Below are 26,824 nucleotides of genomic sequence, written 5' to 3'. Positions count from 1 at the left end.
TCCAGTTCACCATTAAAAAATTGCTTTTACTTTAGCTGCTAGACAGAACTCTGACTCAGCCACTGGAATTAATTCATTTGGTCAATGAATTGCTATTAAAATAATTATGCATAAAGACTGCTAATATGCAGAATATCTGTACTTCAGGCATTGACACAGGACACGCGCAGTAAGACTTCCTTTCAAGAAACACTGGATCCAAATCGAGAAGATAAATGTCTAGCTTGCTCTGTCAGATCATAAATGGCAATTTTTAATGCATTTTAGATTTAACCCCCAAAATAATTAAAGCAGGTCTTAATTTCACACCCTTTTGTTCCATGTCATGATGTGAATATTTACTTCTGAACCAAAATTCTAGTCAAAAAGACTAACAATGTGGGACGCAGCCACACGAATCAGGCACAGAGAACGGGCTGCCACCACCACGGCTGTGAAACTGTGTCCTTAACCAAACTCAGCTCCCAGGTTAAAACTGCACTTTTCAAAACAACTATTTATTTTATTATACCTGTAAACAAGCAAGAGGTGATATCGTAGGAAAAAAAAAAAACAGGAAAAGCCACAGACAGCCACAGTGAATTGATCAGGTCAGTTCAAAACAGCAAAAGGAATTTTTATTTTTTACGAGTATTTAAATTAACAGCAATTATTATATCGGAAGTTCTCTCCCCAACAATTTGAAATTGGATGCAAAAATAAGGTAGACACTCGTTATTAGTCACTCTATTTCACTTTAACAGCATGTTCCTTTGCTTGATTCAACACTGCGTGCCAACAATTTTTTTCAAATTTACATAGGCTGGACTACAAGAAAAAACAAACCACTGAATTCCATTTTCCTTTAACAGCACATCATGGTAATAAGATCAGTATCCATAATGATGTTTTAGAGGACATGTGCTGTTAACAAAACTATTGATAGATGTTTATTTTCCAAGATGCCACTATCAACCTGCGCATAATCCTGTTTGATCTGGATACATCCTTGCAATTAAAATAGGAATCGTGACTCAAAAAATACTAACTTTGGTCTGCAAGACTGCTCACTTTTTTAAAAAAATAGAAAACAAAACTTTATACCAATGTTATGAGCCCAAACCCTACTATAAGATGTATTACACATAGAAATATTTTCTAATGTTAAATTATTTCAGCTTGATTTTATTTAGACTTTTCAATTTAAATAAATAAAAATTCATTTTTGCCTGTTTACTTAATTCAACTGTTCTTTAAATGGTGTTACCTGGGTCATTTTTGCTAAAGCTTCCAGTTCCATATCCATCTCAATTTTTCTTGTATTGTTTTGACTATTCTTTGCTTTTCCAAATTCCCTAATAAAGAACAAAATTTCACACTGAAGAAGTGTAACAGATACCTAACTGCATTTTGAAAGATCTATTACAAGGCTGGATAACAAGCAAGTTTGAGCATGTCTGCATCTGTTTTTTGAAATATATTTTACAAATATCGTCAGGACTTTTCCCCCCCTCAGCTACTCAGACAAATCTTTCCAGAGTTCATGTTAACATCCTGCCAGATCTGCAGTTTTCATTAAATCCAGAATCATAAAATCATGCAGTAAAATAGAAATATGTGACTATTTGTTATCTATTGCTGCCCCAACAATTTATTAGAAAATAATGACACTTATTAATATGTATATTTTGAAACTTTGTTTATTTTGGAATATGTATGTTTTGAAAACTGCAGAGGTATATGATGAGTTAACAGTCAGTTTGCAGATGCACTTCTCTAACTCATTAGCCACAACTCAAGCCAGTTGCAACAGCTATTGAAGTCAAAACATGCTTGGAAGCTAAGTTCCCAGTACAGTTTAACCTTTGTAACCTTGGGCAGTATTACATTTATCTCTATTCATTTTATGAATATGGCATGTCTTTCCAATTATCTATTTGATCCACATCCCTTCAGTCAGTCAGAATAACAAAAAGGATAATTTCGCTTCATCAACATACCCATAAGCTACAAATCAACATCAAGGAGGAAGTCTGGTCCAGAGGATTTCAAAGGTACATGGGGAAAGGATATGAAGATGAAGACATTCAGAAAATTCTCTCGCTTATTTTATCTAAAAGTGCTTGCCTAGGAATTTAGGAAATTAAGAAAGACAGATTGCAAGCAGTCTGGAAATAACTGCTAGCTTCTCTTCCTTCTGCCGTAGAGCTAACCTGCAAGATAACCTGCCTCCCCGTCAGAGATTTGAAGCAAGTGAGCTAGCAAGAATTTCACAGAAACACCCAAAGAAAAATTATATTGCTATAAGAGAACAAGCCCTTTTTAAATACTTTTGTTCTGCTTACTATATAATCTCTGAGTGGGGGAAACTGTTATTCCCTGCTTTCAAATAAACACATATTGGTTGTCAAAGGTCTTTAAAAACAAAGTGTGTGGGGGGGGGGGTGAAGGGGGTGTGGGTGTGCAGGAGGGAGCTGGAGGTACTCTGCTACTGTCAGAAGGAAAGACATTTCTCAGAAATTGGTGGGGTGCGAACTTCTACTCCAGATAAAAGTGCACTACATTAACGAAAAGGGTTCAAAATGGACTATGATACAACTTTTCCTGTATCCCTTGTAACAGTAATAAACCTTAATCTACTAATTAGGAACCTAAAGAGTTAAAAGGAAAATAAAATGGTTTTCAATGAAACAAAGTTCACTGACTGAGACTACATGCAAGACGCTCTCCTTCCTAACCTACAACTAGATAGGCTTTCAGGTCTCATCTGCAGAGCGTTAGCATCGATCTTAGCGACTACTTCACATGAAAAAGACTGCTCGTTCCTGAAAACTGCTACTACTTTTATGGAATAACTTTTGACTATTTGTAGACAAATCTACCTCCTTTCTCTACAGGTCTCCCATGTATACCATTTAAATCACTGAAATATTGGTCTATTTGGAAAAATTTAAAATCTTTTCTAATGGTGAGTCTGCCACAGTACCAAATGGGAGAGTTGTTCCAAGGACAAGTAAAAGCAAATCACACTTTAATTAGAACTGTAGCAAATCTGATTATAATTTGAATCGTTAAATTCAGTGTTTCTGCTTCTTCATTTGAATTTTAGATCAAGTATCTTTTTCTCATGTTTATTTTGGAATATGAAAAGAAAGCCTTATTTGAGAGATCACCCTCAGCTATGCTATAGTCGTTGCACGAGATCTTCTTTCTGTTTTGAGGCACAATTTTATCTCCGTCTCTTCAGCTGACTTAACTCATTATAAAACACAAATTCCATCTGAAAAAATCTGGAAACATAAACCTGCATGCTATAACTTATTTGAGATACGATTTTAACTGAATACCACAGAAACTTGCTGATCTAGATTTGGAAGTTCAGTTATTATCACATGGAACTGATTGCTTAAAATTATATTTATGTTAAAGAAATACACACGCATTTTCTTTTTCTGAAATCAGATTTTTGAATCTTGATTTATATTTTGGTCTCCAACTGTTATTTTTGAAGGAACCTTTAGAGAATTTTCCTTCAGAAAAAGAAGCTAAGATTACAGAGATAAACACTGATATTATCAAAGATAAACAAAAGAAAGATTTAGACATTTCTATGTGACTCAGAGCACATTTAAAATCAGATGACAAAGGTAACCTTTAGGAAATAAGCTTTACGATTTAAAAAGTATCACTGACTAAAATAGTTACAAGTACTAATATTAAACAGAATACTAAAATGTGTTACTGGAAAAAAAAAAAAAAAAGACCCTATATACACTTTCAAGAGAGAAGGGAAAGTGAATGCCTTTCAGAAAAAAAATAGTAATTTAGATCAAGGCCAGAATAACTACTTGACCATTAGTTCATTAGCAACCTCAGTTTTATTGTTCCCGTTGAGCAGAGATTCTATTCTCAAAGTACATTTAGCTTGCAAAATGAAGAAACTATAAGAGCACCGCCTGGTGGTGCCAGAATAACGAAGAAAAATATTACTGTAAAACCTGGAATAGGTTTAGAATTAAAACTTGGAATACCACCATTCCAAAATGACAAGGAACCAAAACACCAATTTCTCTGGAGAACATTACTTTGCAGCTTTAAAATGTATTTGGATATGAAAGTGATTGGAGGGAAAAAATGATGTTGTAGAGTCCAAGGATTCCTGAGATCCCATTATATTTTAATTTCTACAAAACTTCCTGCAAGAGTTCTTGAATACAAGGCTCTGAACTCATTTGTTTTCCAGTTATGTAGAAATATCATAATAGCATGTTCTAAAAAAAAAAAAATTAGTGAAATAACAGAAGATAATGTATCAGAATAAATATCCTATAAAATGATCCTGCTATCACCATTCTGGTGTTATAAACCATGTCTTAAGCAGCATAAACATTTCACTCACTCATACATGCTCCCAAGCCTTTACAGGGAAAAAAAAAATACAGCAGGAAATTAAAGATACTACCAGGACACACTGATTCTGTTACTGCCTTCACGATTAAAGCTCAAGCTCTCACTGAGCGCTTTTAAACACCGTACACGGCTATGTTCCAAAGTCAACATAGTCATGAAAGCTATTTAATATCAAGGCTGACATAAGTCTACCTTTATTCATCCATCACTCACTCATAACAAAAGTAAAAAGATATAGTTTGAATGAAGTCCAGATTGCTCTAGCATTCTGACTTTAAAGCTACATGTCAGTACAAAGAGAAACCAAGTCTTTATTTTAAATAATGAGACTTCTATGAATATTTATATTTGTTCGGTTGCTTACAAGCTCCTTAAAGCATGTATTTTAGTGTATTAAATAGCAATGCATTTTTGTAAAATGTAGTAGTCACCTAATGGAGTTTGTCTAGTCTCCTACTTGTACTTCTATCAAGTTGCATGCACTCAGGCACTTCAATATTGCACTTGCATCAAGTTGCATGTGCTCACACATTACATAACTGAATTCAGTGGAAACTATTATTATTTTTTTCTATGATTAGAGCATCTCCCAATTGGCAATATACAGCAAAATTACAGAACTCTGAAAGCTAGAGAAATGTACAGATAATCAAGAATACCAATGTACTACTACAATATATATCCACTATTAAAAGCGACCATACCTTGATGATTTTAATACATTAATATTTTGGCCAGATTAAGGCACTTCTGGACATATACGAGTTGGAGAATTCAGTAAAAGCTATTCAGTTCTGTGATGCAAATGCCTGGAAAACAAGCATTTGTGGATATTTTACATCTAGAGGCCAGTCTGTAGCCCAGTCTCATTTGTCCGCTCTAGAGGTATCAGTTTAGCAAAGGAATTGTACAGCATATGCCTTTATATTTACTTCACTACCAAATCAGTGTCTATTAAAGATGGGAAGTTATCATCTATAAACTCACCAAACAGTATCTACAGTAGACTAAATGAGGTACTACGCGATAAGCTGGCTAAATTAACTGGTTTGTCATATATTAAAAGCAATCTGCTAACATATGTTACCTAGTGTATCAGCACAGGATTCGGAAGGAGGGGACTAAAGAAAGCCCTAAGGATTTCAACAGGCTTCCATGATGGCTTATACGACATACTAAAGAACGCTACACAGTTCTCTAAAGTAGATGACTTCACTCTTTTCCAGGTTACTCCTAGAATGTAGTGACTATGGAGAGAGCTCCAGCATTTCCAAAGAGGAGCAGTGTTAATCTTCTGTATTTTAGTCCTCGTATCTAAATGCTGTTGTCTTTATTTAAGCATGCTGCTAATAAGCTATGCTTCATACAAAATACCACAGACAACACCAGAAAATAAGGAAAAGGGGTGGAAGACAGGAAAGGGAACTGTCAGAACAAAGTAGTGAAAAAACATATTTTAAAGAAGATATGTTACCTTTATTATTTTTAAAAACTGTTGCAATATTAATTTTTATAACTTCTCTGTATTTAGATAGCAGATAACTGCTATGGTTTATACTAGCTTTAGCTACTACTCCATTCACGACTTATTCTATTCACCCCCACTTGCATTCACTTTTTTGCTTGCTGCTGCTTATTACGGTTAAATATTATTATCAATAAATAAATGCATCAACCACATAAGCCTCTATCCTTTACATACACACTCGTACTGCCTGTCATAAGCCACTTTCGAATTCAGATAAGCATCTACTATCTCACTCAGGGGTCTACTTTACAAAATTGAACGTAATAGTTGGTTTGACTCACAATAAAGCAAAACTTGCAGCCCCTACTATGTGATGTACTTTCAAATTATAACACTGGGACTTTGTCTACATCTGCTGCACATAAATGTTTGTAGACAGCTGAGCACATCCACATTAGACAACTTCAGGAGCTACACAGCTTGTTCCTGGGTTTATAAACCAATTTGCACTATTCCAACCCAGACAAGATAACTGTCATCTTTGAGAAATCTTATCATTGACAGATGCAAAACACAGTTGTCACCCTGGCCAATGGGATATTTCATGTGCAGTGAGATTCTCCTGTTCCATCCCTGCTGTATTTCCAGACATCCATCCTCATCCCAAGACTCTTCTTCCAGAAACACCACTCTGCAGGCTTCATTTCCTGTCCGTCTCTGGGACTCACGCTACCATATCCTCTTGTTTCCCGGAACTGGTAGCATGGAAGGGCATTTATACAACTCTAAGCCCAAGAGTTTACGTTAATGCTTGTGAGTCCATTCGCTAGTTTAGTCAATACAAATACAAGCTACTTTTCAGAAAACTAAGACTATAATTTGTTTACAGAAAGTAATTATACTATTGTAAATATTTAGTGCTAAACAATATAGAACATAGCCATTGACTACAGTCATTACATGATCTATTACAGAAATGTGAAATGGACATCAACTATTAAGTAATAATACCAGGAATACTACATACTAGAATTTCAGAAACAAAATCCAAACATTTTCAGATAGGTGACTGTTGCAATAATATTTGTAACCTAATCTTTAGTCAGGTGCTTATTCTTAAATTCTCCAGGTCACAGAGGAAACTGTAGTAACTGAGCCTAGTTTCTTTATACAGGAGTCTTTCAATTAGAAATAAGTGGGTTTTCAGTAGACCCCCTAGAAGCTGTTGTGAGTACAAATCCTCACATGGATTTACCATGGATGTACCTTTTACATTACTTTTCACATTCCAGAAGGGTTTTGAAAACTAAATTGCCCATTTATTTTTGAATCAATGTATCATCTTAGTCTCCATTCTAAGGACTTCTATTTTCTAAAGAATTAAACGAAGTAGCTAGTTCTGTTCTCAGAAAATCTTCGGAGTTAATGAATGAGCACAGAAATCGGACTAACAGAAATCTAAACACTGCAAACGTATACCCAACTTCTGACAAAACTCAAATGCACCAATCTGTATGGCTATATAACTACACGTGCGTAGATTTGAACATATAACATAGAAGTCAAGAATCTAATATCCTCAAACTTCAATAAAATAAACTATTTATTTCAACAAACTTGAACCACAATTACTAGTTTAAACTTAAAACTGCCACTTGCAAGTAACTGACATTGCTTCAGTAGAACTTACACCAAAGTACTACATGACAATACAGTTGATACTAGGCCACTGATAGCACTGAAATGGTTATAAAGGTGGACGCCAAATATTCAAAACGGGGAACTTTGTTTGGCCAAGCAGAATACAAATGTAAATTGATTAAATGTCAGAATACAGTTGCACACTTCACCCAACTAAATTATTATCGGATCATGTAACATTCTCTGTGTTCTACTTCAATTTAAAGGGTCCATCAGTCAACAATACAGAAGGGTGACGAATTTTTATCTAAGAAATGCTCAAGTAATCAATTGCTCCATTGCAACAACTTTTCTTCTTAAAAAAATCAAAAGAATACGATGCTCCAGTAATGAAAACTTCTGTATAAAAAACCGGGGAGCTATATCTTGTTGGTGCACAAAAGCTAAGAGTCAAACTGCTGTTCGGTATTTGCCTATAAACAACTCAGACAAATAGAGCTTCAAAAGCTAACCCCCAAATATGAAACAGATGGATCTACTTACATACAGGAGCCTGCAGATATAATTTGACCTAAAATCCAATATTATTCCCCCAAACCTCTCCCTCCATCACAAACTCATCCATCTACGTTTTGTTTTGCAGAATAAGCCAACTTTTCAATTTTCTTATTTTCTAATATTTGAGCCACCGTTCTTTATGGAAAAAGGTTTAAATATTGCATTTTAAAATTATAAACTACTATTATCAAATTTTTATTCAGCTAATAAACACAAATTCAGTTTAAGTAAGCTCTGTATAACTTTGAGCTAACTTCTCTCTCGTGAAAAGCTGAGTTTGTCTGTTACATATTCCACACCAGAAGGTGGAACTTTGCAGTGAATTAAAGAAAATGAGACCCAGATCTAACCATTACAAGTAATCAAAAACCACTTCAAATATATCCCAAAGGCTTCCTTCTCCTTTACCTCCCCAAAGCAATTTTCACTTTCAATCCCATCGTTCCCTCAAGAAATCAAGCGGTTCGCTCCCTCTGCAACACAGCTTAGTCACATCAGGCAGCCACGTACAACACACAAATTTGTTACCTGGCTTTATTTACCGCTCCATTTGATCGCAGACCACTGATATGCACACTTGTGCCTTGATCTTTTCACAAACACCACAGGCATTTGTATTCTCTGACTGGTGAAACTGACAACTGAAACACTGTCCTACAAAGAAGTGAAAAGAGTACATAGGGGAAAGGGGAAAAGAACGTTTGAAATGTGTTCTGAAAAATCAAAATTAGATGGTAGATCCAGTTACAAGCTGTTCGGCTCTAACATTTGCAGAACTCAGAGAAAAGAACAAATTACTCAGTGCTACCATGATCTAACTGTACTGTGCACTGTCAACATGCAGTTGCATATGGATACAAACAACATCAAGATTTGCAGGTGTTGCAATCGAACAAATACATTTGAAGTCAGCTGTGAAGTGCTGACCTTTGCATAATTTACAGTGAACTAACTTATTCAAAATGATCCTATCCCGACTTTGAGAAAAAAAAGTCATCCATATTCCTTCATTCTTGCATTACCTTACAAGACAATAAACAATCTACTATCTTACTTAGATACTATTTCGCTTAGCTCCTAAGGTCTAATTTAAATGCGAAGAGTTATTATATGCATTTCATTTAATTCAACACTGTTGGGGAACAGTCATTCAAATGTTAACAGAATTTTTCTTTTCAGGAAATTTGAAACGAAAAAAATTTTAACGTAAAATTTCAAAATGTCCTATACAAAAAACTGGGTAAAGTCACTGTTCCACTACATTTCCTAACAAATAAAAAAAAATATTAAAAAGTTAGAATCCAATTCAGATAAAGCAATCTTTTAAAAAATACTGACACACCAGTTAAAGATATTCACCTGCAGATTCTTAAACCATGATGGTGAGCGTGAAATACAATGCACTCACTGCTCTGTCATGTGCCCATTGCCAGTATTGCCTCTTTTGCCTTAGGCATCCTCGTGGTTTACTCCAAGAAACAACTGGATCAAAATGACTTAATATCTCACTTAGGAAAGCCCTGCTTATCTGCATCAAATGCCCCAGATGACACAAAAACTCAGTGAAGTATGACTCAAAAATGGGAACACCAGAAAAACAAGTATTTAATACAGTGCTTCTATCTGAAACGGTTCCATCCAGCATCCACAACCCATTCAAAACCACCTCCTAGCAGCAAAGAGACTCTACCCAGGCAAACAAGTAAAAGTCACATTATTTAAAAAAAAAAAAAAAAGCCATCTATAAGAAGTCAGGAAATTGTTACGACATTTGTAACAGTCACAGCTTCTAATGGAAAATGTTTGCATATTGGGACTAGAAAGAACTAAATAGTGCTAATCTTTTCTAACTGGAAATTTCCATTTACATTTTTCTATTATAGTCCTTATGTAGACAAAGTAGATGCACTATTTGAATGGAACAGTTTCATAATTTACCTAGATGAGTGAAGATCATCAGCAATGCTAAATATAACACTCAATACCGACAGCCAAGCACTCCAAATATGTTTGAAGGAATTTTTTATACTATTTCTTACCATTTAGTAATTTTAAACAGTTTTATAGCCCATTACTAAAAGCAAATTTTAATATACTAAATTCAATATGCCAATGCATCATGTTGTAGATGGCTTTCTGCCTTTACAAAACCCCTGAGTGATCCTCTTGATTAGTACTGTTGCCACATCTTAGTCAGCTGTAATATCAGTACTTTAAAAGGCTCTCTGGATTTGTCTTGGATTTGTTTGGCTTGAACGTTTCGTAGGGATCCTCTCTGCAGATAACATTATTGGCATGGATTACTACTTCCAGAGCCTCTTTATCCAATTTTGGGTGGATATTCTGCTCCTTCTACCAGAGATATCGCTTCCTGCTTACAGCTCTCTATTTTATGCTCAACCACAATGTAAATTCCAGGGTAAACTTTAGACTTCTTTTGTATTGTTTTTGGATCAATATTAAAAAAAGTCATTACAGATTACTGCAAAATGGCAGACGAAATACTTCAAAGCAAAGCAAATAAACATCCACCTAAATGTTAATTAACACTAGACAGTTTCCCTAATAGTTCAAGTACTGACCTCCACTATTTTCAGGAAGAAAAACTTGTATGCTAACAGGAGGGAAAAAAACACATTAAAATGTCTTCCTTTTCTAACAGGCAAGTTTTGAAGGGTTGGAAAAATATCATGATAAAAACAGTTTTAGATTAGGAAAAAAAACCTCTCATACTAAGATGTTTAAAAGGTTTCATAAAACAAAATTGGAATAACTCAACCATTTCTAACGTTGCTATGCTTACTAGACTAGACTTATATATCTTGGAGTTGCATTAACCAAGCAAAACATCATCCTGATTCCCATTAATATCTGGCCTCAAAAGGGGAACTCATCCTGCAATTATTCATGTGTTTTTGAACCTGTGACCTCTTCTTTTTTTTCCTAATAAACACTCTAGCAGCTTTATCCAAAACAAACGCTCTACACTGCATGCTTGCTCAGCATGAGAAGTTCCTTTAGAGTAACAGTTAGGAGATTATCGGTTTACCCTAGAAACATATTTCCTGCTGTTGTGCTTGGTATCAGTACAGTGATGCAAGCCACTTAAAATAGTTCTAGGGTCCACACAATGATCAATTGTATGCAATATTTCTTTCAGCTTTTACTTTAACACTTTCAACATTTACTTTAGTGATTTCAGGCCTCTGAAGGCCAGGAATCAACTGTAACTTTAGATGAAATTGTTTCTGCCTTCAAAAGTTACCGTAGCCTGTACATAACGTCCTATCTCAAAATCAACAGCTAAACTCTTTGGAACGTTATTCTGCTATCTGACTTTCTGAATAAAAAGTACTAGAAGCAGATACCTTGAAAACGACACTGCAGCTTAAATTTGTGCAAATTAGGACTTTTTTTTTTAAAAGACGTTACATACTTTTGTCTATTGCCATTTATAACACATTTGCCACTGAGTTGTCTTATAACATTACTTTTAAAAAGGAAAAAAGCAGATTGCTTTATTTCACAGCCTTTGATGAACCACAGTTACTTTTCAGAATTAGAGACACATACGAGACAAACACAATCCCCACACACCTTACAGAGTTTCTTAGCCCAGGGAAGTGGATGTATCGCAACCAACAGACATTTTGGTAGAATCTTAAACAGCAGCATCAACAGCTTGAACCAGTAGCAAAAGTAATTATTCCCTATCTACCTACACAGAAGTTGCAGTTCCTCTTCACCGATCTAGAAATCTTTCCTGAAAACGGCATGAGCTCCTCTCCATTCTTCTTGCAGAGCTATAATTTTTTACCCCTCACTCCCAAACTTATGAGCCATAGTATGTTCACTGGATTTTTTTTAACTTTTTTTTTTTTTAAGGAATCCCACCAGATGGCAGTAGCATGTCTCCCCAGCAAATCAGGGAGCACCCTTGCAAAGGACAGCTCCTTCTATATTCTTAGAATATACATAAGATTTCCAAATTTCACATGCAAGTTTTGAAACACAAGGCACAAACAGAATTTTCACTGAAAATAAAATCTGGATTTCCTTCAATACTTTTTAAAAATGTGTTAATAGTGAACAGTTAAAGAGCAAACTGCTCGCTTTTCAGCAAATTAAATAAACAACTTGTTTCTTGGTAATTTGCCAAACTAGAATTCAGTTAAGCAGCTCTGCAGAGCCTGGGACAAGGTACCTATACATCTTTTCCTGCTTCAGCAGCTTTTTCCCCCCACTTTTACCACAGCTCAGAAACACCAAACACCCTGATATTGCAACAGTATGCACATCTTCATTCTGTTTTAAAATATGAAAACTGAAAAATACAGCAATTCAATCCTGACTGTTCAAGAGATTCTTTTCTACTTTCCCAGTGGGGTTAAACTCATTTCAAAATCCACATGTAGTCAAAGGAGATAACATACCAAGGATAGTTGATTTAAAATGTAATGGTGACTAGATAAACAAGGATACAGCTTGTGTATACAAATAAGAGTGGCGGCAATACAAGCCTGCACGAGTTAATAACAAAAATGCTGAAGCATGATGCTTTGGCTCCTCATGAGTGAAAAACTACAGCAGCACATTAGCCACACCAAAACATCATAAAGCACCAGCCAAATGAACGAATGACAAATGCTAATTCAAACGCCAAGTCAAAATCTTTACCAGCAAGCTAATGGGAAACTCAACACCACTCCCTACTGAAAACTTACTTGACTAGCTAGACACAGCTGCAGTTATGATAAGTTGCATCTTCCTAGACAATTCAATGACAAATCAGAGTGGTAAGATGAAAGATTACTTCATCAAATGTTTCCTCTATCTGTCGAATAACATCAATTTCCCTCAGAAATCCATATATGAACTTTCCAGTCATTTAATAGTACCAATACATGCTCAGAAAGAGATGCAGATAAGCAAGGTGGAACAGAGGCCTTACTTACAATTAGTTTAGGTCTTATTTTATTAAAAATTTTATGTTACGCTTGTACCAAAGTACACATTTTCCATATTTAAATTAACTTAACCTATAAATAATGGAATACATGTTCATTTCAATTATTTCATATGGCTTAAATAAAATCACGCAGGAATTCTTTCATGTTTTCAATGAAATCTAAAATTCAGTTTAATTCTTGCTTACCCAGATTCTTAAAATTCAATCTTCATTCACCTCCAGAAGTTAATATTAAACACAAAAGCCTAACAGTGACCACTTAATTCAAATATATGTGAGCAAAAGGGGAACTAAATTTCAACCAATTATGCTTTCAGTCAGATGTATAACTATACCAAAGAAGAGCTGATCTCCAAACTTCCGCTTTTATTTTATCTAGCCCCCCCCTCCCTTTATTTAGTTATCTTGAAATAAAAGCTGTAGTTACAACTTTGCAAGCATAGTCCCACTAGCGGCAACTTGCGTTTGTGTGACTGCAGTTCTACAATCAGGTCTCAGGATCAGCGGAAACTTTTGGCACCGCTGTACCTCATGTCAGTCTAGCGCACGAATTTACACCTTTCTTCTACCCAAAGAACTGTTCCTTTTTCTTCTCAGCATTCTTAATGGTGATAAATTTAAATATGTAAGCTTCACCTTTTATTCTACTGAATATTATGAAAGCAGATCTCTCTGCACCTTTTTTTTCTTCCAAATAAAATAGAAAGCAGAGACCTAGGAAATACATACCAGTAAACAAAATACTTGTACCAAATGATAACAAGGTCTGACCTTACATAATAGCCTGAATTAAACCAAGCCTGGAAGAATTACAATTTAAAAGATACACACTTGATCAGGAAATAAATATACGAACAGATGGAAATAGTCTTTAGATATATATTTACTGCAGAATTCAGTTTTCATTCTTTTATATTTACTCTTTTGTACTGTACCATACAAGAACACAGCAGCACTAGATGGAAAACGTCACATATCTGACTTTGAAAACTTAGCATTTCAATTAACTTCCTACGCGTTCTGAATTAAGGAACACAAGATCAACTATAACATTAACCTATGCCTAGCTCATGCCATTTGTTCCATCTTCTTAAAAATATGATTTTATTACAAACATTGGTCTGATACGTTATGAATTACCAATTTTAAGAGCGGGGGGAAGGAATAACACATCTTGTTCTTTCTTAGGCCCCTACTGTAAATAAAGCACTTTGCCACTGTATGCTGGTACAGCCTGCAACTCCAGTCATGTATTACTTCTATCTCAGTAAAATTTAATTACAGACAGCAAAACTCCTTAAGCAACACAGAAGCTTATACATGAATACTGTGGAAAGTTCTGCAGGGACACATCACAGTTATATACTCTAAACTTGGTGATACGGGAAGTTTGCTGCAGTATGCTTGTTCTCAAAAACAAGACTAAGGCATCTTTCATGTTTCTAATGAACATTACAGAATATAGCAAATCGGAATACAGTTTATAAAAAAAACAAAAATCATGCTGATTTTGCCTCAGTGAAACTGAGGGATAATAATTAAATACATGAAATTGAGGTGGTCAATAAATATAGTAGAAAATATTATGTTTTACTGACCAAAATCCTCTGAAATAGTAGCTGGGGGAACAGTAGAACTGTGGGCAGGACTACAGTAAGACAGAAAAAACGTTTACTTTTATGAGAAGAGAGCAAAGTTCAGGTATTGCTGTTTTAAGTAGCATATAGTCTGCTACCGCAGGTCAAACAGTCTCCTAGAGAAAGATCCTGGCAGATGACTGAAGAAAGGTGTTTTGATATGCTTTCAATTTCTACCTCGTACATCAAGTCAAAACATATATTCTAATGCTCATCTGTTAACCTGAAATTTAAAATACAGCTTAGCTATGCAGAATACATCCTCTAATATAAATTATAGGAGGCACGTAAACACGTTGCATTTGTCTCAGAAGAGACTGACGGTGGGGCCTGTTAGTAGGAGGCTGTCGTTCACCACTCTACACCTTGTTATGGCCACCAAAACAAGTGAAGCCAACTTGCTAACAGACAAGAACCAGTTAAAAAAATCTGTAGTAAGCAGCTTTCTTGTACCCTGATTCAAATGACAAAAACAAGAATGAATTATGATTTGGTAAAAAATGAAAAGGAAAAAATTGGATCAGTTTTTTTCTTTACTCACCAGACAACACCAAAGGCTCCATATCCAATAGGTCTGTCCGGCTCAATATCCAGTTGCTGTTGTGGATGTTGTGAGTGCTGATGATGGTGCGCTTTAACTGCAGCAGCTGCTGCAGCTTGCACCTGAGCTGGGGCTGCTGCAGCTGGTCCAGGGGCCTGACCCGGTGCCGGTGATGGGAAATATGGCTGCTGCTGCCCTGGGTTTAACATTGCTGCGGCCGCGGCCGCAGCTGCTGCGGCCGCAGCTGCCGAAGAGGCATGCTGCTGTACGGGATGTACCGCAGCTGCAGAGCCTGGATGCAAGTGATGTTGAGGGTGGTGGTGGTGATGGAGGTGAGGAGGAGGGAGGTGAGGAAGGTGGTGGTGATGGTGGTGGTGGTGACCTGCTGCTGCTGCAGACGTACCGCCATTGTAAGCCGCCATCATTTTTGCGTTGGCTGTTGTGCCACAAAGAGACATTCAAAAAAATGCCCTTTGATTGGATAACAACTGGGTCAAGCTGTCATTTGGCCATAAAAATGAAATTTGCTACACTTTAAAAGAAGTTGGGTTTCATCATACACGGCCCACCTTTAAAATCATTGAGCTCAACCGGCCTTATCGCCTCACGAAGCCAAAAAATTTGGAGAACCTCTTCATGTGTGTACGAGCCAGCGTGCACAAAACCCCCTGTCCCCCAAGAGTCCAGCTGTGGTTGGCTACTGAAACTCCATCCTTGGGCAACTGGGTTGGGTCTCGTTTCACACCTTTTTTTTTTTTTTTTTTTGGAAATACAGGGATCAATCCCCCTTGCCTCCAGAAGGAGGACTGGAAGTCTCTGCCCTGGAATACCCTGAGAGGACTGACAAGTCTACCCCTTCCATTCCCACATCCTCACCCTGGATCTCCTCACGACCGCCCCAGAGAGCCCAGGCACCTCCTACATAGCTCCCTCCTTTATGCACCTGCTCCCTCGAATATAGCAAAGAACTTGCAGTTTGCAACTTTTCCTGGAAGGCCTGAAACACACACAAGCACCCAGAGAAAGTGAGGAGGGAGGGCAGGAGCGAGGAGAGCAGGACGAGGACAAGCAGGGGGAGGGCAGAAGAGAATGAAAAGAAGATAAAAATAGACGGAGGAAGGGAAAGGGACGGGGAAGGGAAGGGGGGGGGGGGAAAAAAAAAGAAAGCCCAGAGGAGAGCGAGGGAGACGGAGGTGCGGGGGGAATGGGAGCGGGGAAAGTGACAAATGAATGACAGGAAGGAGCGCGGGGAGGGAGAAGAAAGAGGGGCGAGGGGGAGGATGCGATGGGGAGCGGCGCGGGGACGGCGGCGGCGCCCCGGCCCCCGCCCGCGGCGGCGGCGGCGGCGCCCTGACAGCCTGACCCAGCGCCGGCGGCGGCGGCGGCGGCGGCGGCTCTGCGGGGGGCGCGGGCGGCTGCAGCCCCCCCTGCGGCGGGGCGGGGAAGGACCGGGGCCGGGTGGGGGGAGGGGGTCTCCGCTGCGTGCGTGCGTGCGTGCGTGCGGCGGGGCAGAGGGTGGTGGTGGGGGGGCTCTCAGGCCCCCGCCGCGCAGCGCCGCTCCGCCCCCCGGCCGCCGCCGCCGCCGCCGCCTCGGCCGCCCGACCCGCCGCCGCCGCCGCCGCCACTCACCTCCTCACGGAGCCCCAGCGCGCAGCGCACAGCGGGCACGCGCACCCGGCCTGCCCTCCCCCCGCCGGCCCCCCCCGCCCCCATGCGGGGCGCGCGCCCGACACCCGCCCGCAGCCAATCGCGCCCGGCCCGCCAGGCTCCGCGAGAGCCGCCCCCACCCAATCACCGAGCGGGACCCAGCGCGCCCGGCCCATAGGACTCGGCCGCTGCAGAGACTCCCTGACTCGGTCCCGCCCACTTGACCCCCGCCGCCCAATCACCGCGCGCCTCCGCGCCCAGCGCTGGCGAGACCCCGCGAGATTCCCTCACCTCATACAACCCTCACCTCGGCTGGCCCCGCCTTCTTCACCTCTCTTACCAATCACGTGGTGCCGCTCCAGCCGACTGGCCAATTGGCTCGCCCCCTAAATTGGGTCCCTCCCCCAGTCCTGCTTTTTGCCCAATCACAGCGCCCTATCCGATCCAGTTAGCCAATGAGGAGAAACGAAAGCCCAAAAAGGGGTTACTGGGCCAATAGTACTCGGAGGTGAGGAAGCGGGGTGATTGACAGCTCTCCTCACGAGTGATCCGCAGGTGCAGACGTTAAAAAGCCGTTATTCTTCAAATGGCAGCGCGAGGCGGTCTGTGACGGACGGGGAAGTCGCCGATGCGCCCCGCCGCAGGTGCGCGGCTAGCCAATGGGCGGCGGGGAGCGGGCTGATGAGCGGGAGGCGGGGCCAATGGAGCTCCCGGGGCGGGGTGAGGTGAGGACGCGGCGGGGCGCGGAGGTCACTGCGGGCGCGGCGGGAAGGCGAGCGGGCGCGGGGGCGCTGAGGCGGGGGCGCTGAGGCGGGGGCGCTGAGGCTCCGTGCCCGCCCGCTGCCCTCTGGGGCGACCGGCCGCCCCCGAGGCGGCGGTGGGGCCCTGCGAGCTGCTCTGGCCCCGGCGCTGGCCTGCCCTCTGCCCGCCGAGGCCGAGCGAGGCAAGAGGAGCTCAGTGGTGTGAGGTAGATGGCTTTGTTGTCGCCCTGCTCTCCTGAGGAAGGTGATTGCAAAACGCCGACTTTCACAAAAGAAACTCGCCCAGCTCAGTTGGCAGGATCGTGAATGGCCTTTAAAAGCAGGGCCTGGTCTTTACAGGTGGTTTTTGTGTTTTGAAAACCAGAAAGTGGAGCTGGCTTGAAGCAAGCAAGGCTGGGGAGGCTGCAGAGCACTGGCAGTGAGGGCCTGAGCTCTGCAAGTAGGCTTGTGAAGCAGGTAGGAAACAGTGTCATGCTTTAAAAACAGCTTCTCTCCCTTAGCTCAAGAAGAAATGTTTTGGGGCTCTTCAGCAGATAGCTAGTAACACATATGGTAGCCAACTCCCCTTTAACTAAGTTTGTTTTTTTTTTTCTCCTCAAGGCCTACTGCAGCGTACTTACTAGTGCACTCAGAAGTTGCCTTTAAAACGTGAGGTACATGGTAACCTAGGAGCATGGTACACTATTTCTTAGTGTTGGTTGTTATTCTGTTAATCTACATGCTTGGGAAATGCAATGTGGTTCTTTAAAGCATGAATGTTCTCTTAAAATACTAAAAATTTGATTGTTTTAACACTTCAGAGTTTGTGTGAATGTTAATCATGTCTAATGGGTGGCTTTACTTCACAGAAACTTGTTAACTGAGTGTTCTAAATTTTTTTTTTTTAATTCTGTGATTAAATTAAGTAAGCAGTTCTAAAGGATAAATGACTAAAAGTGAATTTACAGGTATCACTGTTATGGGCAGGTTGAGGTTGACTGAAGATTATTTTCCCTGTTCAGACAGAAATATGGTGGTACAGTTATGCTGCTGAAGTTCTGCCAGCAGATCCCTTATGGTCCTGTATCAACTCCTGTAATCTGCCTCTTCTGCGTGTCTCTGAAAAGTCAATGAAATCACTGGACTTTTCAAAAAGGATGGAGGAAAGGGGATTATAGTTTAATATGAAAGTCTGTTGCAGTTTCTAAAAGATCAAGCATTTTGCATCAAGTTTTAAGAATGGATTTTGGATACTTTTTGTCTATTCTTTAAGAGTGTTGCTGGAAATAAGTTACGATTCCTTGTTAAGACTATTTTAATGGTGTTTTGCAAACGTTGTTAGCTAATAATCCAAACTGGAATTATGGTGGAGTTGCTATAATGTCACAGTTTCATTTTAAAAAAAAAAAAGTAGATTTGGCATTAAAGCCATTTATAGTATTGCCTATTGAAAGAAGGGAGAGAATATTTAATCTTGTATTTCTAAAAGCCTATTAAAAGTTTTAATTGATGTTGTTAACAAACTGTGAATGTGAATTTTAATATGGGCATGTATCAAGGATACTTTTGGGTCTCTACTTCCCCTCAGACTCTGGAAAGTAAGTATGGGACAACAGAAGGAAGTAGATACAGGGTAAATTGAGTGGGCCTGGGCATAGGAAAGTGGTGTGAGGAATGGAGGACTCTTAAAATTCTCCCATGCATTTCCAGTATGAACTTTTTCCTGCTCTGTTATTGCTCAGTTCTACTACTTGAAAAGACTTTTTGCAAGTGCTTAATAAGCATTGTTGTGTGGAAACTTGGACTCTAAATACATTTGCAGATGAATATTTCAGTGGTATTTTTCAAGTCTGAAGAAGTCTGTATTAATTTTTTGTTAGGTACACTACTAAGTTAATTGGATCACACTTCTTTAATCAATGGATTTACAGCAGAGGATGAGTTTCTACTAGCATATTTAGTGGAAGTCAATCCTCAGATGCTATGGTGGGAAGGAAGGGGAAAGTAGTAGTTATTGCCACTGGCCTATACTTGAATATATGGTCATAAACTCAATGATCAGTGATGTGGAAAAAGCCAACCTTTTTGCTAGCATAAGCAGTCATTACAAGAGTTTTAGTTTATTGAGAAGTAAGCATGTACAGTTTTGACTCATTTAGGAGCCTAATCTCTGTAGGCTCCTTATAGTTAAATAGTGAAGAGACGTACTGCATCGCTTGCTGCAGGAGTCTCCGCATCTTTGTAGCTGAGGATGTATTACGTATGTGTAGCTTTGCATTGCAAGTATCACATGATGCATTCTGATGTCATTAATGTTGTCTGCATTATTCATGAAAAATACTAGACTTCAGAAAAAGTGAAGTAATACCAGAGCTGCACTTTTCGTAAGTCTTGTATTGTTAATTTGCTTTTTTCCTCATGATTACCACCAAAAGCTTCTAGCTTTTGGACAGAGATTATTCTTAGTAGGTGTCAAAGCACTTCATAAAGATTAAAAAAGGAAAAAAGGGTAACCAGTTCCTCCAGCTCACACAGCCTTCAGTCTGGATGCTTATTTATATATTGCCACCAAGTGGTCTTGAACAACTGCTGGGTCTGTTATTTGGTGAGTGGGGCTAGTTGCCTAAACTATATCAGCATAAGAGTTTGTCTCCCCGCCCACCCACTTGTTTACGTGTCTAAAGTTACTGACTTCCTGTTGATTATCATAAGACTTTTTTCCTATCAGTTTCAGTGAATCAGATCCTTGGTGACCTTTTTTTTTTCAGTTATATTATAAGTATCTTGTTGTAGAAATACTCTAAAAGGGTTATTAGCACTTTTGACAGAGTGCAGAAGCCATTGTATTTCAGTGCAGCTACATGCCAGTTCTGTCTGAGCTGTCGATCAGCTTTCTGCAGTAAGAGCAGAAGAGAGGAGAACAAGATTGCAGTCTTGGCACTTCCACCGATTCTTCTGCTAGCTGCACTACTACAAGTCATGCTTTCCAATTTCCATGTCTATAAGCTAGAAGTAAAAACTGGGACCCACATCTTTGGGGTTTGTTTCTATTTGATTAAAAGTTACTTCACTAGTGAAGTTTGGTTGTGTCTTGTACAACCTTATCTCTCTTTTATTTGCTCTTTGAAGTAGAGCCAGGTCTTTTCAGTTAGGCGAAAGACTGAGATGGCAGCTGAAGGGATGCACTTATCTTAGGCCTCCATATGGAGGCATGTCAGATGCCAGCGTTGAAAGACCCACCCGAGCAAGTATATCTTCCTTCTGTATTGGGTTTATAAACCCTTTAATTGGTGTCCTTGGTCTGTGTCATGCTGTGAAGCTTAGCTTTGTCAGTTCAGCTGCTTTTTAGGCACTTAATACTATGAAAGGTAAGGGGAACAAGATCCACGCTGATTCATACTGGGATATGTTTAAGGAAAGAGCTTTTAAAAGAATGTTGAGGAAAAGTGAAACTTGCAGACTTGTAATTTCTAATAGACTTTTTGTTTTGTCTCAGGTCTGTACTGAGGAAAACCTATTGCTTGAAATAAGTGTGACCTGTTATATGAATCAATCTTACTTACAACAGGGCGGCAGAGTGAATTCATCGTGTATTGTTGTAAGTCAGTGCTGCTTTTTTATTTAATGCCTTGGTACAGGAAGCACAAGCCTGCTGAGGGGAGCTCATTACGGAGCTGGCTTATATAACTTTGAGCAAGATCGCTTTGTGAGTAGTCCGATTGATTCTGAGCTGCTTGGTGAGTAAGCTGGCAAAATCTAACTATAGTAATTTGAACTGGGCGAGTAGAAACACTGTTCCAGATCCTGCCAAAGCCCAGCTTGATTGCAACTAATTTGTCATCTCCAGTGATGCATGGAGATATGTGATTGGTGACTGCTGCTGATGAAACATGACAGATCAATTCTAATCTCTTACTGGCGAAGGCAGTTATTCATGGGGACATGCATCTGTCTCTTACGATTTTATTCACAGCAAGGGTGCTGTAAAGCCATAGCAAAACTGCTGAGTATCACTGAACACTAGTATATCTAGATTTGTCAGACACTCTTAGCTAAACCCATTTAAAAACTACATTTAAAAGTAAATATTGTACACTAGTAATACAGGCACAGCCTTGTCCCTTAATGAAAATCTGCTACATCAAGTTCAGTCATCTTTTTTTCTGACGCTTTTCTGACCCTTTTATTCTCCCTTTGAATTTGCCGCTTGCATTGCAGAGGTATAATCTTTTTGACAGCGCTCCGCACAAGGGTAAGCGGTAGAAGACAATGTGTAATCAGCCTATTCTATTTCTTTGATACTCCTCAGCAGCCTTAAAGTTCTTTACAAAAGAGGGTATCTTATTGTACTATGTAAAGTGTTATACTTCAGTTCCAGGCATAGACTTCTTCTTTTCTTGTACCGTAAGAACTAGCTGTGAAAGCAAGAATTCAAATGTTAGAATAAGTCGTCTTAGTGTTATGGCTGAGTATTGTACATGAATGTCCTTCAGCACTTATGCATGTAATTTTTCTTGTGACCCATGAATGCAAAAATAACATTAAATGGAACAAAGCATAATGAAATGCTTGTATAGATTTTTGCCTTTGATCCAAAAAAGGGATACTCTGAGCAGCACTACTGATAATTTACCATGTGGGTGTTTGACAAGCCCACACATACCTCAGTACACAACTCTGCAGATGCATTCCTCAGTAATCTGTAACACCCCGATAATATTTTATTCAGAAATCCTACTGAAGCTAATAAAATATCATAAACACAGCATTATGTTAATGCATGTTAATTTGAGGGGTTTTGGTTAGTCAGAAAAATTGTTCTAATTGGTGATCTTAATGTATAAGAGTAAACACTAATAAACACAAAATATCTACAGGATTAAAATTTCTGTTGATATGTACTAGTCCTTTTCTTTAGGAACAATAACTTTAGTTTTAATCTTTAAGAACTTTTTTCTCTACAAAACCGCAAAGAAATCAATTCATCTATTAATAAAATGCAGTAAAGAAGCGGGGAGAGGGGAATACTTTGTCATAACTCTGTTTAGGAATGAAGATATTGTGAAGATACCAATATACCTTCATCTAAGAAGACAGGGTTCTGCTCATATTGTCGAATGAGGGACAAATCTCTGGGAAATGTACTAGTGAGAAGGTGGGCAATGTATTAATGAGGAAGTGAAGAAATATCAAGTTGTTAAAACAAGTGAATGATCTAGAATAAAGTTAGTCTTAATAAGACGCATTTACTAAGATGACCCTCACTTTGTTCTCTAAAGCAGCTGTGAGGGAACTCTGCCACTTCTTGAGAGATTTGGTAAAAAGATGGAGTGTATACTTATTTGACTAAAACTGTACAGATGTGAACGAGATATGGGGTGGGGGACAACTGATAAAAGTGACAGATGGTGTTAGCTAAGATAACATCTTAGTGCACGTCTCTGATGTTAGAGATCAGAGTCTACACATGCTTATGTTGATTTGCTGGACTGTCAGCCCTGTTTGCAGCTCTTAGTGTCATTTTTGTGGTTGTCATGTTGCAGTTGATGGCTTTGTCCCAAGTGTATGCAATAAATTGTATATACGAGTACAAAGATCATGATTAGCAGTGGGGCTTGATTTCATCCCAAAGGCTTAATTCCAAAACACTGAACTGTGTAACCTCCAGTGCTTTCTAGCCAGAAGTGTTTTCTTTTGACTCTTCTGGAGGAGTTACTGAATCCTTTGCTCACCACAGAGCTTAAGCATGAGCTTGACTCTAAATGGGAGCGCTCAGATGCTTAAAGTGGATTTATCATAATTTGTTTAAAGAATTGGGCCTAATTGTTTATTTATCGAGCTCTTATTCTGTCTTATTTCCCTTCTTGCTGCTGAACACCAGTTGCAGGAGGTAGAGGGGAGGTCTTTTATCTCCTGTGGCTTTTTGGAGAAAGTGACAGTTCTGCAATTCTCTGCTCTGTTTCTTTGCACCAGAAAAGACCCTGCTGCTCTTTCACCAGCATTTCCTTTCATCCCTCTCCTGGCAGCTGTGTTTGCTCCATTTTGATATTGGAGCAGCAAATGAACTCCCTCTGAAGCAAATGTCATGCCAGCAAAGATCTTGAAACAGCAAGAAAATCATCTCTCTCTGAAGACTGAATTGGAGACCTTTGTGAATGAGAGACCTTCTTAAAATAGCTCCACAACTTATCTTCCCTAGAAAGTGGAGAATTGAAAGCACTGCCACATACCACTTATGTCTGTGCGGTATCCCTAAATAACGTTTTATGGAGTAGGAAGAGAAGGATAGGTTACTGTCTTTTCCTTCAAACTGAAATAGATACAATAAGTATAATATCCTAGCTCTTAATGTTTCTCCAACACTTCTTATTCAGTGGGTTTTTTTAATTTTTTTTTTTGGTGGAGGGAAGGGAAGAAGAAGAGGTATGATATGTTGAATTTTCTAGATTTTTAGATTCTAGTAAAATAGAAAATACTACTGCTGTGGTGGTATTATTGGAAATACCATCTTTCAGAGACCTGACTTCTTGCTCTGGTTATCTTAGGGCTAGCTTTTGTTCTGGCATTGATTCCAGTGACAATATATTGAACAAAACAATTGAATTCATCTGAATTGATTGTATACTTCTGTGTATGCCTCTTGCTAAACATTTTGTTGGCAATATCATCACTAGTAGTCATGATTATCTCTTGTTCTGTGTTCAATTACACCAGTGCAAAGTGAGTGCAAAAAACTGCTATGTCAGAATAGATATATTATGACCCTATATTCCACAGATCTGATTTAGTGAAATACTGGGTAGGAGATTAAACTTCTAGGCCATTAAACTCTGTTTTGTTTCTTTTTTTTTTTTTGCTGTAGCAGTAAAATGATAACACAAAGTCCAACCTGTTCTTTTTTTATTTCAAGTTTAGATAGCTTCTTAGTGCTTTTTTGTGTAATGACTAATCTTTTCTAGTATAGTAGCTCAAACCCTTCACCCTTACCATGTCAGAGTTCTTGGAGTTGTATAATAGATCATATACATTCAGTATCAAAAAAGAACAGTGCATAATGGAAACAGTTAAAACCAAATAATTTTGAAACTGACATCTCTACAAGAAGCACACCTATCTGTTACAGCAGGGCAATCTGGAGAATGCAACTTAAATAGACCATTTTTCACTGAGCTACGGAGTAGTGATTATTTCTTGTCATCTTGTCAATCTTACTTTATTTGTCATGCAGAGTCAAGATACGAATGTATATGGGATCAAGACCTCTGGAAAGTAATAGAAAACAAACTTATCTCCTGATTCAGGACAACATTTTGCTCTATCTTCAGAATTGTACTGCAGTACACTAAGATCATGTAATGCCAAATAACTTAAGATTGTTGCATAGAAGATATGTTGTAGCTAATGTGACTTAGAGCCTGTGCTTATTAGATATCACAAATGTGAAGTTTTCATATTTACTCCAGACTTATATCTAGTATTTCTGATGGTAGGTTTTGGTCCCTAATGTTAGTTTGAAATGGACTTTATTAGGCCAAATCCTCTGTTCATGTAAGTTGGCATGGCTTCTTTCAAAATGACCTCCATGGGTTCTTTGTTTTTGGACTCTTTCAGAAGCAAGTTTCTTCAACTATGTTACAACAGAAATAGCTTAAAGATCAAGGTTTCTCTTTTTAAAAAAAAAAATTGCTTGCTTCATTTTATTTCTAAACAACAATGCAATTACATTAGTCAGTTTTCTTAGTCAGTTTCATCTCTGTACCAGATCACGGTAGCATGTGTGAAAATCTTGGAGAGATGTGTAAAAGTAGGTTCTTCCTTAGGCATCTCAAAACTTTTAGGACTTTTTCCTTCCCAAGAAGCCCCTTCTGTTCTTTGAAAACCAAAAAGAGATGACAAAAAACAGTTTGCAAATACTTACACCAAAGTATCTCTATTTACAGTACAGAAATTGACTAAAGTTAGTGGGCTTAATCATAAGCAAATCTTTTACTGTTTTAAATCTTTTCATTTCTTAGGCTAATAAGAACACTGTGTTAAAGGAAGGTTAATGTGAGTGGGCTCAAGGTAAGAACCAAGAGTCTTTGTCACCCTTCATTTAAATGGAATTACTTAATATTTATGTAGGGTTAGATAAGATCAGAATCAAGGAGTGCGTCTTCTGCATTAAACTTGGCCAAATAAGGTATTTTTTGTGTGTTACTGCCTCGTAACCATGAGTACCGTGTACAGAATAGCAGCTTTGGAGTCACCTTCTTCCTGAAGGGTTTGACTGATAATGAAGATAGCCTTCAGGTAGATCCAACAAATAAATATGGCTTGTTTCAGGAAGGGGTAGACGAAAACATTCAAACCAACTACTACTTTATGTATATACAGATACATCACTTGTAGTAATTTATTCTTGACATAATAGTAAGGCACTGTGCTTGCATGTTTCAATGTAATCATTAGGCACGCATAAGAAGGCTCATGAGGTAAAAATAATAACATATAGCATTAAAGAGGCTAGAATCATCTGTATGTATGGCAGATGCCCAAACTTGTAAGAACACTCTCCTAAAACCAGCATTATCTCGCACTAATGCAGTGATTTAGCAGTTAACGTTCTGAGAAGTCTGTGGGCCGTATTCTTGGCAGCATGCAGGCCATAGGAATAGGGGCATATAGTACGATTTACCTTGAAAGGCTAATTGTGGGACAACCTTGTGCTTGATATTGCACTGTATCAATGTAAAGGACAGACTGCAGCATAAGAGCATTCCTTTGGGAAAATGATCCTGTCATATATCACCTGTGTAATAGTAGCGCAAACTGAAGTACAAATACAGTCTTGCAATATTAGTTGCTTTATTCTGTTTACTCATGAAAAGCTTTAGAATATTTTCAAAGTAGATGCAGTCTTTGCGCACAGAATCTGTTTGAATCATCTTGGACTGGGCATCTCGACCCAACACCATGTTTAGAACTCTCACAGCACTTTTCGGCTGACTTGAAAATACAAAACATTTAACGTGTGCTTTGTCTAACTTTTGTGAATTTGTGCAATGGATGTTTGTACCAATGCTGCTTGTCTGAGCCTGTTACGTTTTTGTCGGAGCCAATGAATCAAGTGCCAGAGTTATTAACTGATGCTGGTTATTTTTGCCGTGGATTAACATACATTTTGATTCTTTGACCCCAGCAGAGCATCTGGGCAACCTTGGGCTTGTGTGTAGAAGATTAGGATGTAAAATA

The 26,824-nt window shown here is 38.8% G+C and overlaps 2 protein-coding genes across 7 annotated transcripts in view; one reads left to right on the top strand and one right to left on the bottom strand.

Moving 5' to 3' along the window:
- The window catches only part of NLK (nemo like kinase), a 64,838-nt gene extending 47,933 nt beyond the window's left edge, over positions 1-16,905 (bottom strand). For 2 of the 4 annotated variants that reach the window (XM_009690421.2, XM_009690420.2), the window contains exon 1: positions 15,204-15,802. In XM_009690421.2, the coding sequence (XP_009688716.1) occupies positions 15,204-15,661 (458 nt within the window). In that variant the 5' untranslated portion in view covers positions 15,662-15,802. Of the gene's footprint in view, positions 1-15,203; positions 15,803-16,079; positions 16,195-16,832 lie in introns of those variants that run through there. The other 2 variants (XM_068909941.1, XM_068909940.1) reach the window with 2 other exon arrangements.
- A 618-nt stretch (positions 16,906-17,523) lies between these two features.
- LYRM9 (LYR motif containing 9) overlaps positions 17,524-26,824 on the top strand; it is a 58,543-nt gene continuing 49,242 nt past the window's right edge. Inside the window, exons 1-3 of one of the 3 annotated variants that reach the window (XM_068909300.1) lie at positions 17,624-17,855; positions 17,976-18,067; positions 21,087-21,188. In XM_068909300.1, the coding sequence (XP_068765401.1) occupies positions 17,822-17,855; positions 17,976-18,067; positions 21,087-21,188 (228 nt within the window). In that variant the 5' untranslated portion in view covers positions 17,624-17,821. Of the gene's footprint in view, positions 17,576-17,623; positions 17,856-17,975; positions 18,068-21,086; positions 21,189-26,824 lie in introns of those variants that run through there. The other 2 variants (XM_068909299.1, XM_068909302.1) reach the window with 2 other exon arrangements.

The sequence above is a fragment of the Struthio camelus genome, chromosome 16 (genome assembly GCF_040807025.1).
Source record: "Struthio camelus isolate bStrCam1 chromosome 16, bStrCam1.hap1, whole genome shotgun sequence".
Classification (NCBI taxonomy): Eukaryota; Metazoa; Chordata; class Aves; order Struthioniformes; family Struthionidae; genus Struthio; species Struthio camelus.
Note: the sequence above shows the minus strand (reverse complement) of the source record. Positions and strands in the feature narration are given on the sequence as shown.